Raw genomic sequence first — 13865 nt, 5'->3', positions numbered from 1 at the left:
GTGAAGTTTGGTGGCAGGCAGAAAAAGATTTCTGGTCAGGTGAATACAGGGTTATAAATATAAAATCAAATAGGGTTAAGTCAGCAGTAAGTTTAATAATGAATAAAAAAAAGGGTAAGTGACTATGAACAGCACAGTGAACGCAATACTGTAGCCAAGATAGACACAAAGCCCATGCCTACCACAGTAGTACAAGTTCATATGCCAACTAGCTCTGCAGATGAAGAGATTGAAGAAATGTATGATGAGATGAAAGGAATTATTAAGATAGTGAAGGGAGACGAAAATTTAATAGTTATGGGTGACTGGAATTCAATAGTAGGAAGAGGAGGAAAAGTAGTAGGTGAATATGGAATGGGGGTAATGAATGAAAGAGGAAGTCACCTGGTAGAATTTTGCACAGAGAATAACTTAATCATAGCTAACACTTGGTTTAAGAATCAAGAAAGAAGGTTGTATACATGGAAGAGGCCTGGAGACACTGGTAGGTTTCAGACAGATTATATAATAGTAAGACAGAGATTTAGGAAACAGGTTTTAAATTGTAAGACATTTCCAGGGGCAGATGTGGACTCTGACCACAATCTATTGGTTATGAACTGTAGATTAAAAATGAAACTGCAAAAAGGTAGGAATTCAAGAAGATGGGACCCAGACAAACTGAAAGAACCAGAGGTTGTAGAAAGTTTCAGAGAGAGCATTAGGGAATGATTGACAAAAACAGGGGAAAGAAATACAGTAGAAGAAGAATGGGTAGCTTTGAGAGATGAAATAGGGAAGGCAGCAGAGGATCAATTAGGTAAAAAGATGAGGGCTAGTAGAAAACCTTGGGTAACAGTAGAGATATTAAAATTTAACTGATGAAAGGAGAAAATATAAAATTGCAGTAAATGAAGCAGGCAAAAAGGAATACAAACATCTCAAAAATGAGATCTACAGGAAGTGCAAAATGGCTAAGCAGGGATGGCTAGAGGACAAATGTAAGGATGTACAGTCATATATCTCTAGGGTACGATAGACACTGCTTACAGGAAAATTAAAGAGATCTTTGGAGAAATCAGAACCACCTGTATGAATATCAAGAGCTATCAAGAGCTCAGATGGAAAACCAGTCCTAAGCAAAGAAGAGAAAGTAGAAAGGTGATAGGAGTATATAGAGGGTCTATACAAGGGCAATGTATTTGAGGGCAATACTATGGAAATGGAAGAGGTCATAGATGAAGATGAAATGGGAGATATGATACTGCATGAAGAATTTGACAGAGCACTGTATGAACTAAATCAAAACAAGTCCCCAGGCATAGACAACATTCCATTAGAACTATTGATAGCCTTGAGAGAGCCAGCCCTGACAAAACTCTGCTATCTGGTGAGCAAGATATATGAGACAGGTGAAATACCCTCAGACTTCAAGAAGAATATAATGATTCCAGTCCCAAAAAAAAAAAAGCAGGTGTTGACAGGTGTGACAATTACCGAACTATCAGTTTAATAAGTCATGGCTGTAAAATACTAATAAAATTCATTACAGATGAATGGAAAAACTGGTAGAAGCCGACCTCGGGGAAGATCAGTTTGGAGTATATTGAAATGTTGGCACACATGAGGCAATACTAACCCTACAAATTATATTAGAAGATAGATTAAGAAAAGGCAAACCTACGTTTCTAGTATTTGTAGACTTAGAGAAAGCTTTTGACAATGTTGACTGGAATATTCTCTTTCAAATTCTGAAGGTGGCAGGTGTCAAATACAGGAAGTGAAAGGCTATTTACAATTTGTACAGAAACCAGATGGCAGTTATAAGAGTCGAGGGGCATGAAAGGGAAGCAGTGGTTTGGAAGGGAGTGATACAGGGTTGTAGTCTACTCTTGATGGTATTCAACCTGTAAATTGAGCAAGCAGTAAAGGAAACAAAAGAAAAATTTGGAGTAGGAATTAAAATCCATGGAGAAGAAATAAAAACTTTGAGGTTTGCCAATGACATTGTAATTCTCTCGGAGACAGCAAAGGACATGGAAGATCAGTTGAACGGAATAGACAGTGTCTTGAAAGGATGATATAAGATGAATATCAACAAAAGCAAAATGAGGATTATGGAATGTAGTATAATAAAATCAGGTGATGCTGAGGGAATTAGATTAGAAAATGAGACACTTAAATTAGTAGATGAGTTCTGCTATTTGGGGAGCATAATAACTGATTATGGTCAAAGTAGAGATGATATAAAATGTAGACTTGCAATGCCAAGGAAAGAGTTTCTGAAGAAGAGAAATTTGTTAATATCGAGTATAGATTTAAGCATCAGGAAATCTTTTCTGAAAGTATTTGTGTGGAGTGTAGCCATGGATGGAAGTGAAACATGGACAATAGATAGTTTAGACAAGAAGAGAATAGAAGCTTTTGATATGTGGTGCTACAGATGGATGCTGAAGATTAGATGGGTAGATCATGTAACTAACGAGGAAGTACTGAACAGAATTCAAGAGAAGAGGAATTTGTGGCACAACTTGACTAGAAGAAGTGATTAGTTGGTAGGACATGGATTGTAAAAATCATAGAGGAAGACCAAGAGATGAATACAAGTAGCAGAGTCAGAGAGATGTAGGTTGCAGTAGTTACTTGGGGATGAGGAAGCTTGCACAGGATAGAGTAGCATTGAGAGCTGTATCAAACCAGTCTCTGGATTGACGACAAAAACAACAACAACAACAACATGAAAGAGTACATATTAAAGAGCAAATTGAACTGCAGGCCTGGCCAGGTTGGTGGCACTGTTGTGTATATACCTGAGAAACAGGGAGGGAGGGGGGGGGGCTGATACTAACAGGCCACACATTCAGTATTGTTACAAGTGTAGCCTTATCACATGCTTTACAGCACTGCTGATAAGACCTGCTTTCATATACATGTGTGGTGATGCACATGCTATCACAGTAAAAATACTTTTACATCACAATATCCTTGAACCAGTTGTCACAGAGGACATCAAAAGAACAGCAGAATGGATTTGCCTTGGCTCATGATTACGTTAAGAATGCTGAAGAATCTAGTACAATGGAAAGTAAGGCTATTCTCACTAGCAAGTTATTCGTACTAAAGATATTTCAGAAGGATTGTGGCCAAATGCTCCCACAGATATGAGTTCAATTTTCTGGGCCTTCAGATTTAGTGCTTATTCACACAGAAATCAGTCTTAGAAGCTGAAAGACAAACAAATGATGAAGCCCATAATTCTCAACTGTCACAATCAAAAAGAAAATACTGAAATAAGATGAAAGGAAACTATAATTATGAACATAATGACCTCACTGTATATGAATTTTGGAGATTAACAGAGTCAGCTACTGATTCTTATACTATGTCTAGTTTCAAACCAAAAAGCACATATTTAAGATAGATTTGTATAAAGATGAAAATACCAAGCATTATCAATCAACTTGTGCTGCTATTTAGTTGCAGTCAAAGGTAGCATCTACCAGACAGTACTTAACTCTTAACATGAAACAAACAGATCAATCAGATAATGCAGCTTGGCACAAACTTTATAAAAATAAATGAACATTTTAATCTCTGCAGCTGCACTTACCCATCATCAGATGCAACAAAAAATCATGAGGCTAACTAGTAAGAAGCTATAACTACCACCTGTGATGCCCAAAATAGAAAGTAAAATTACAAGGAAGCTGGTACAGTCATTTCCAGAATTAGTACACATTTCCATGAAAAGTGATGAAAAAACTAATTGAGGAATATGGGATGGAGGTACCATAAATAATTATTTCACATTAACTGGCATCAAAAACAAACTGACTATGATGATAGGACTGACTATGAAAGATAGCACAGGGAATTAAAATGTAATGAGTTACAAACACATGAAGATTACTCAAATGTTGTTGGTAAAGAAGAAGCTAATTTGGTTAACAAGAATTCTGTATGATGAAATATATGTACTGTGTCACATCACAAGCCAGTTTAAGGAACTCATGACCTTAAGAAGTGATGGTTTTCAGCCAAGTTAAATGAATGTGTAAGTTCCAAATATTTTCAAGTCACTAACATCATTTCGTAGGCCTTCTGAGAGTATTCTTATGCCATATACCAAACAGTTACATCATCTAAGTACCACTGATTCAGTCTTTATCTTGTGGTTGTAAAGCATAGTTTTCCTCTAGATACCATGTATCACGAAGCGTGGCATTGCACAAACCCCTGTGATTTTATACACAGTATCAGGTCAAAAATTATTCTCTCAGTAAGTGTGAACTGATGGGTGTGTGGAGGGAGGAAGAATTAGAAAATCTCCATAAATCAGTCTGTGTGTTTGAAAAGTCTCACTTCCATACAAATAACATTACAACACTAAAAATGAAGATCATAGAACTTCTATGAATTGTGCTTTAAAGCACAACCATTTTTCTGTTTCAAAATATGTCTGACATCTATTTATAGAAATTCATGTTTACTTGTGGCAGAAATCAGCAGCATGAACATAGAATCTTGAGAGGTTTCCATGATCAGGTGGTGTAGCACAGAAGAAGATACTCTGGCAAAGATTATAACGTCCCTCCTTGCAGAAGTTGCAAGTCCGACAAGGCACACCAGGTTCAATGGCAACACGATCACCTGTCAATGGCAACAGAACATTACTAAATGCTTATTATGATTTTCTCACTGTCATGTAGTTGTCATTAATGACTGAAATTATGTAAATTGCAATTAACTATATGACAAGAATACACACACACCTAATTAAAATATGTTTGCACAACAAAACTCTTAATAAAGTAAAACACATGTAGGAATACAAACCCCTTTTCAAATTCTTTACTCCAGGCCCCAACTTTTCAACAACTCCAGATGCTTCATGACCAATGATCATTGGTTCTTTCACAATAAAGTTGCCAATGTGACCTTTTGTTAGATAATGCACATCAGAGCCACATATGCTCACACAACCCATACGTAGAAGTACCTCTGGGAAAAAAAGGAACACATTTTAGTAATTGTTTCCATTACTTCTGTTTATTCAGCATCTGTCATGAAAGCAAACTGTCACAAAATATTAAATTAAGAAGTGAATGACTGAAATGTCAATCTATAAAGTCTTTTTCAGAGCAGTTTGAAAGCACGTGTAGGTTTCGTTTAACTTTACAGAACTGCATAGTGTTCGAAGATGATGCACAGTACATTTTACTGGAACCAAGACTAAAAAATCATTAGAAAACTTTTGGAACATTGTGCACAATTTTTCAGAGTAAAAGAGGCTATTAGATAAAAATAATGCATTCTCCCCCTCCACCATTCCCCAAATATGTTTGATATTAATTTTGACATCTACAAGGCTGCCTAGAAAAACATAGTTGAGGAAGGGAAGTGGAAATGTTTTTGAGGATGATGTAGCATGTTGTTCTGAGGGTTGCGATATTGGGAGAGAGGAGGAGGTTAGCAACGGAGTATGTACAGGTAGCAATGTTTTACTATCCATGTTGTAATGGTGAAGTTGGTAGTACACCTTAGCTGTAAAGGCCTTCAGATAAGAATTTCATATACTGCCATTCACTTCTGTTCTTTCTGAAAGTGCTATAAGCCAGTGATGCATAATTTTTGAGCCACTAAATGAATGAATGAAATTTTATTGTCGTTTAGCTATTACAGCAATTGACAAAGTCAAGTTACATATATACAAGTTATACAGCATATATCCATGGGTTGAAGATCAATATGTTTTCCATAAAATACAATATTTATAATCAAATAATATGAAAACATTGCATCTTAAATTACTCAGTTAAAGAATTTATGCTGTTCTCTCCAAATTGGTACCACTATGATATTTCACAGTCATAAAATTCCTTAAGTGAGTAGCAAGGATTTGCAGCTAACCAACTGAATAATTTGTCTTTAAATAAATCAAATGGAGCTTCCGTGCATTCTAGTGGCAGTTTGTTAAACATCTTCATACCCACCACTTCGTAGCTGTTCAATGACTTGGATAATCTGTAGTAAGGTATGTCAAGATGGCTACTATTACCGGTTCCATGAGAGTGTACATCTCTTCTACCCTGGTATTCTGATAGGTTGCTCTTTATATGGAGTAGGGCAGTGTAAATATACATGTTTGTTACAGTTAATATTTTTAAGTTGATAAACAGTGGTTTGCAGTGGGCCAGTTTATCACTGTTTGTGATAATTCGAATTACTTTCTTCAGAAGTACCAAAATGTCCTGCTCCTTCAGCAAAGTCCGAGCAGGCACACTGGGGGAGGGGTTTATTAGTTATTGGGAGCTCCAACGTTAGGCGGGTGATGCAGCCCCTTAGGGAAATAGCGGAAAGGTCGCGGAAGAAGGCCAGTGTTCACTCTGTCTGCTTGCCGGGGGGTCTCATCCGAGATGTGGAGGAGGCCCTACCGGCTGTGATAGAGAGCACTGGGTGCACCCGACTGCAAATTGTTGCTCATGTCGGCACCAATGACTCCTGCCGTCTGGGTTCAGAGGTCATCCTCAGTTCGTACAGGCGGTTGGAGGAATTGGTGAAGGTGGAAAGCCTCGCTCATGGGGTGGAATCAGAGCTAACTATTTGTAGTATCGTTCCCAGAACCGATCGCGGTCCTCTGGTTTGGAGCCGAGTAGAAGGCTTAAACCAGAGGCTCAGACGATTCTGCGAAGATCTGGGGTGCAAATTTCTCGACCTCTGCTATCGGGTGGAGAAATGTAGGGTCCCCCTGAATAGATCAGGCGTGCACTACACACCGGAAGTGGCTACAAGAGTAGTGGAGTACACGTGGAGTGCACATGGGGGTTTTTTAGGTTAGAGAATTCCCTCCCTAGGCCCGACAAGACGCCTCCTGAGACGCGGCAAGGTAGGAGTAAGCAAAATGCAACAGGGAATAACAATATTAATGTGCTAATAGTAAACTGCAGGAGCGTCTATAGAAAGGTCCCAGAACTACTCTCATTAATAAACGGTCACAACGCCCATATAGTACTAGGCACAGAAAGTTGGCTGAAACCAGACGTAAACAGTAATGAAATCCTAAACTCAGATTGGAATGTATACCGCAGAGACAGGCTTTACAGTGAAGGATGAGGTGTGTTTATAGCGATAAGAAGTGCAATAGTATCGAAGGAAATTGACGGAGATCCGAAATGTGAAATGATTTGGGTGAAGGTCACGGTTAAAGCAGGCTCAGACATGATAATTGGATGTCTCTATAGGCCCCCTGGCTCAGCAGCTGTTGTGGCTGAGCACTTGAAGGATAATTTGGAAAATATTTTGAGTAGATTTCCTCACCATGTTATAGTTCTGGGTGGAGATTTTAATTTGCCGGATATAGACTGGGAGACTCAAACGTTCATAACGGGTGGCAGGGACAAAGAATCCAGTGAAATTTTTTCAAGTACTTTATCTGAAAACTACCTTGAGCAGTTAAACAGAGAATTGACTCGTGGCGATAACATATTAGACCTTCTGGTGACAAACAGACCCAAACTATTTGAAACAGTTAACGCAGAACAGGGAATCAGCGAACATAAAGCGGTTACGGCATCGATGATTTCAGCCATAAATAGAAATATTAAAAAAGGTAGGAAGATTTTTCTGTTTAGCAAAAGTGACAAAAAGCAGATTACAGAGTACCTGACAGCTCAACACAAAAGTTTTGTCTCAAGTACAGATAGTGTTGAGGATCAGTGGACAAAGTTCAAAACCATCGTACAATATGCGATAGATGAGTATGTGCCAAGCAAGATCGTAAGAGATGGAAAAGAGCCACTGTGGTACAACAACCGAGTTAGAAAACTGCTGCAGAAGCAAAGGGAACTTCACAGCAAACATAAACATAGCCAAAGCCTTGCAGACAAACAAAAATTACGCGAAGCAAAATGTAGTGTGAGGAGGGCTATGAGAGAGGCGTTCAATGAATTCAAAAGTAAAGTTCTATGTACTGACTTGGCAGAAAATCCTAAGAAATTTTGGTCTTATGTCAAAGTGGTAGGTGGATCAGAACAAAATGTCCAGACACTCTGTGACCAAAATGGTACTGAAACAGAGGATGACAGACTAAAGGCCGAAATACTAAATGTCTTTTTCCAAAGCTGTTTCACAGAGGAAGACTGCACTGTAGTTCCTTCTCTAGATTGTTTCACAGATGACAAAATGGTAGATATCGAAATAGATGACAGAGGGATAGAGAAACAATTAAAATCGCTCAAAAGAGGAAAGGCCACTGGACCTGATGGGACGCTCAAAAGAGGAAAGGCCACTGGACCTGATGGGATACCAGTTCGATTTTACACAGAGTATGCGAAGGAACTTGCCCCCCTTCTTGCAGCAGTGTACCGTAGGTCTCTAGAATAGCGTAGCATTCCAAAGGATTGGAAAAGGCCACAGGTCATCCCTGTTTTCAAGAAGGGACGTCGAACAGATGTGCAGAACTATAGACCTATATATCTAACGTCGATCAGTTGTAGAATTTTGGAACACTTATTATGTTCGAGTATAATGACTTTTCTGGAGACTAGAAATCTACTCTGTAGGAATCAGCATGGGTTACGAAAAAGACGGTCGTGTGAAACCCAGCTTGCGGTATTCGTCCACGAGACTCAGAGGGCCATAGACACGGGTTCACAGGTAGATGCCGTGTTTCTTGACTTCTGCAAGGCGTTTGATACAGTTCCCCACAGTCGTTTAATGAACAAAGTAAGAGCATATGGACTATCAGACCAATTGTGTGATTGGATTGAGGAGTTCCTAGATAACAGAACGCAGCATGTCATTCTCAATGGACAGAAGTCTTCCGAAGTAAGAGTGATTTCAGGTGTGCCGCAGGGGAGTGTCATAGGACTGTTGCTATTCACAATATACATAAATGACCTGGTGGATGACATCAGAAGTTCACTGAGGCTTTTTGCAGATGATTCTGCAGTGTATCGAGAGGTTGTAACAATGGAAAATTGTACTGAAATGCGTGAGGATCTGCAGCGAATTGATGCATGGTGCAGGGAATGGCAATTGAGTCTCAATGTAGACAAGTGTAATGTGCTGCGAATACATAGAAAGAAAGATCCCTTATCATTTAGCTACAAAATAGCAGGTCAGCAACTGGAAGCAGTTAATTCCATAAATTATCTGGGAGTACGCATTAGGAGTGATTTAAAATGGAATGATCATATAAAGTTGATCGTCGGTAAAGCAGATGCCAGACAGATTCATTGGAAGAAACCTAAGGAAATGCAATCCAAAAACAAAGGAAGTAGGTTACAGTACGCTTGTTCGCCCACTGCTTGAATACTGCTCAGCAGTGTGGGATCCATATCAGATAGGGTTGATAGAAGAAATAGAGAAGATCCAACAGAGAGCAGCGCGCTTCATTACAAGATCATTTAGTAATCACGAAAGTGTTACGGAGATGATAGATAAACTCCAATGGAAGACTCTGCAGGAGAGACGCTCAGTAGCTCGGTACAGGCTTTTGTTAAAGTTTCGAAAACATACCTTCACCGAAGAGTCAACCAGTATATTGCTCCCTCCTATGTATATCTCACGAAGAGACCATGAGGATAAAATCAGAGAGATTAGAGCCCACACAGAGGCATACCAACAATCCTTCTTTCCACAAACAATACAAGACTGGAATAGAAGGGAGAACCAATAGAGGTACTCAGGGTACCCTCCGCCACACACCGTCAGGTGGCTTGCGGAGTATGGATGTAGATGTAAATGTAGAAGGTGTGAGCTATTGTCCCGTATGAAAAGCCCATAAGATATAATGCTTTGAAAAAAAGCAAAGTAGGCCAATCTTACATACATGGTTTTTTAAATTCCTTAACAAATACACCACTCTAGACAGCCTTGCTCTAATGTATTTAATTTGTGGCTCCCAAGTCAATTTACTATCTATAACAATACCTAAGAACTTAACACTATCCATGAAGTCTGCTCCTGGCAGATCTCTTAAACTAAATACAATCTTTTGAGTTTTACTCTCATTAAGCAGGAACCCATTAGCTCGAAACCAGACTGATGCTTGTGATATTGTGTCATTTGCCACAGTTTGGACCATATCCATGTCTAAGCTGATATTGAAAAAAAGTGGTATCACCTGCATAGAGAATGGAGTGAGTCTTTATGTAAGATGGTAGATCATTTGTCATTAGGTTAAATAACAGAGGTCCTAATACTAAGCCTTGTGACACACCGCACTTATCTTCAGCTAGCTGTGTTCACTGTTTACCAATACAAACAATTTTTTTATGGTTGCTGAGGAAAGATTTCAAAATGTTGTCAACTTCACTGTTTGTGATTTCATAATAAACTAGTTTGTTGAGGAGTGAAATATGCTCCACACAATCGAAGGCTTTGCTAAGATCACAAAAGGTAGCCTGAGCAAAATTTTTTCCTTCATAAGCATTAAGCACTTTTTTAATCAGGGAGTCAATGGCATGGACTGTGGATGTGCCCTTCCTAAAGCCAAATTGTACCGCAGTAATAAAGTTATTAGATGTCAGATAATCACACAACTGGGAGTTGATAATGGATTCCAAAACTTTATCTAAAATAGGTGTCAGAGATATTGGGCGATAGCTAGATGGGAATTTTTGTCTCCTTTCTTGTAAATGGGCACTACCCTGGATAATTTTAATACATCTGGGAATACTCCTTCAATTAGACATCTGTTTATACATTTAGTAAGAGGATATATTACGTGCCAAATTATCTTTTTTTACATATTACAAGAAATACATATATATCTTCACTATCAGAGGGCCTAAAATTATTTACAATAGTTAAAACAACATCTGGTGTGACCTCTGTTAAAAGGAATATATCTTTCAAGATGTAGTTTACATTATGATATTTAATGAGATCAGCTACAGTTTCTTGTGGCCTCCTTAATTTGGTTAAGATATTTTATACAGTAGTTATTAAATTCATCAGCTGAAATTTCTATCTCAGCTTTCTGCTTGCTTTTGGTCACTGAATTTATTATAGTCCATGCTTTTTTGCATTTATTTTTTGATGACTCAATGCTGACTAGGTTATGTTGTTTTTTGGCCTCATTTAAAGCATACTTATATTCCTTTTGTGCTCTTGAGTACCTTTGTTTAGCCATATTAGTTTTCTGAAGTCTGTAAGAATCTCTATACAACAACCACCTCTTTTTCATATTGGCTAGTTGAGCAGTATGCCATGGATTCTTATCCCTGTGTCTATTACTGTTACTTTTAGGGTTAACTTTACATTTGTATTGAGGGCAGTTGGTCTCGAATATATTCAAGAAAGAGTGAAAAAGTCTATTGAACAATGTATTGGCAGAGCCCTGGGCATTATTGTTAAACTTATGTGATCAGTCATAATTACTGAGTGAGACTATGAAATCAGACAATTTTTCTTGCGTTATTGGTCTTGTGATGACTATTTCAGGCTCTTTAAACTCCTTATAGTCCATATTAGGCCTATCTGTACCTATTTTTACCCAAACTGAGTCATGGTCTGAGAAATAGAAGACAGCTACATCTGAAGACAGTAACTATCTATTGGCATTTGTAAGTATGTTGTCGAGACAAGTGGATTGTCTTGTGGGTTTGCAGTTCGTAAAAATGAAGTTGAATTGTCGTAACAGGTTTTTAAATTCATTTACAGTGTGCATGTCTTTGTTTACATCAAATGTGGCACTGATGTCACCACCAATCACTATACTATATTTCTTCCATTGAGGACTAAGAAAGAAATTTAGTAAAGTCCCAAGTTTTTCTAAAAATACTAGTGCACTTCCGTCTGGTGACCTATAAAGAGATACAATAGCAATTTTTAAATGATCCAGATGCACAGATATCCTAGATCTAGTTCATTACTACAATTTATTAGTTCTTTCTTAATGTAAATTGATACAACCCCATGGATACACTGCTCTCTGCTAAAGCTGTTTGCTAAGTGGAAATCATCTAGTACCTGAAAAGAAATCTCATTTGCTTTACACCAGTGCTCACTTAAGCATAATGCATCAAGTAAGTTCTCATTTGCAAATTCATTTAAAATTACATGTTTTCTACTTATACTTTCAATACTGAGATAACCTATCTCGAGAGACAAAGTTAGTGAGTAATTTTTTTTATGGGGGCAATCATCATTACTGCTACATTTCTCTCTGGTGTTACCGACATTTATTATATTATTCTTATCTTTAATCTGGTCATCTAGTGTGAATGTGGGCAAACCTGTTTGTCTCGGCCCTTCTTTGCTATCTCTAAAAAAGAGTTTTCCCTAAATCTAAGTAGTATTGACTCAGAGCTATCAATTTTTTCTATGCTTAACTCATTGGCTACTTTTATGATTTCATTACTCACATACTTCTTTCCGAGTTGATTCAGATGGAGACCATGAGCAGTGTGGAATCTTGTACCTAGTTATGTTTACAAAACAGACATTTTTAAAGTATTTACAAATTTTCTTCATTTCTTCATTTACTATTCTCACTTCAACATTAACACAAGATCAGGATGGAAGATCATGCCAACATGGTATTGAAAAGATGAAGATTTTCGTATTTTGTAGTTCTTGCAGTTTCTTCTTTAATGATAACAAGAAGTCTTTTCCTTCATTTCTCACTATGTCATTTGATCCAGCCAGAAAAATTGCCAGTTCCATAGCTTCTGCTGATGAAGAACCTGCTACAACATCTTTAAATTTTGCACTATGTTTTATTGTGGCTGAGATATTGTGGCTTGAATTGTTCTCAACTATATCCCTCAATTTCTTTCCTTGACTGTCTGCATATAAATGTATTTTCACAGGCCTAGGTCTGCATTTGCGGCTTGCTTTCTTGGGGTTTTCGGTTTCATTACTTATATTGACTGCTATCGCCAACACAAGAAAGAACTAAGTAATAATGCTAAAATTAGCTAGACCCAGGAAAAATTGGTTATGTGTGGTAGGAGTTATAAGATGCATGTACAAACAGCATAGTACTGTATATAACTTAATAACAGGAATTTATAAGGGCTGTCCCAAAAGTACCCAACCTAAGAAAGAAAAGACAAAAATTTTGTGAAAAAAAATCTTTATTTCTCTACAAAGACTCCATTCAGCCCAATACAGTTTTCCCAGCATTGTTCAGTAACGTCAATACCCTGTTTACAGAGATAATCATGTATTCTTGTTTCTCTGACATGTTCTACATCCTGGAGGATCTATTGGAACAAAACATAAACGTCATCAATTGTCGTCTACTGGGGATTTCATCTCTCCATTTTTCACAAATCTCTTACCATTAACTTATTTATTAAAGTTTGGAAACAGAAAATAATCAGAGGGGACTAAATCTGCTGAATAGGGTACACGAGGTAGCAATGCAAATTTAACTATTGATTTTCACCTTGGTGATAATGTATGTGTGATATGGTGCATTGTCATGCTGAAACAAAACTTTCTTTCTCTTTAAATGCAGCCATTTTTGCTTGATTTCATCACTCAAATGCTGCAATAAGTTTGCATAATACTCGCCACTGATTGCTAATCATTTTCAATATAATCAATTAAAATTGTGCCACCTGTATCCCAAAAAACTGATGCCATGACCTAGCATGCAGAATAACTGTCTTTGCCTTCTAGGGAGCCAATCCTCTCCTTTCAGTCCATTGTAAAAAATAGCAGCCACCAATGGATGTTGTAGCCCTTGACATTCATTACTGGACCATCTAAAATTGTAAGGCTAAACCTGTGTTTCAAAATTGTTTCCACAGCCTGTGATCAACAGAAAGATCAGTATTCAACCATTAGATCACTGAAGTCTGGGTTCTCCATTCTTCATCCAGTAGTTAATACATTGCTGCAATTCATCCAAGTTGTTTGTCATGGTAGCT

At 37.8% G+C, this 13865-nt stretch overlaps 1 protein-coding gene across 1 annotated transcript in view; it reads right to left on the bottom strand.

The window, feature by feature from the left end:
- Positions 1-13865, bottom strand: part of LOC124804888 (sorbitol dehydrogenase-like) — a 72901-nt gene that overhangs the window by 21301 nt on the left and 37735 nt on the right. Inside the window, exons 3-4 of the mRNA XM_047265257.1 lie at positions 4816-4980; positions 4470-4629 (exon numbers count right to left, since the gene is read on the bottom strand). Of these exons, the coding sequence (XP_047121213.1) occupies positions 4470-4629; positions 4816-4980 (325 nt within the window). The remainder of the gene's footprint in view (positions 1-4469; positions 4630-4815; positions 4981-13865) is intronic.

Source organism: Schistocerca piceifrons, chromosome 7 (genome assembly GCF_021461385.2).
Source record: "Schistocerca piceifrons isolate TAMUIC-IGC-003096 chromosome 7, iqSchPice1.1, whole genome shotgun sequence".
NCBI classification, from domain to species: Eukaryota; Metazoa; Arthropoda; class Insecta; order Orthoptera; family Acrididae; genus Schistocerca; species Schistocerca piceifrons.
This window is presented reverse-complemented; position numbering and strand designations above follow the sequence as displayed.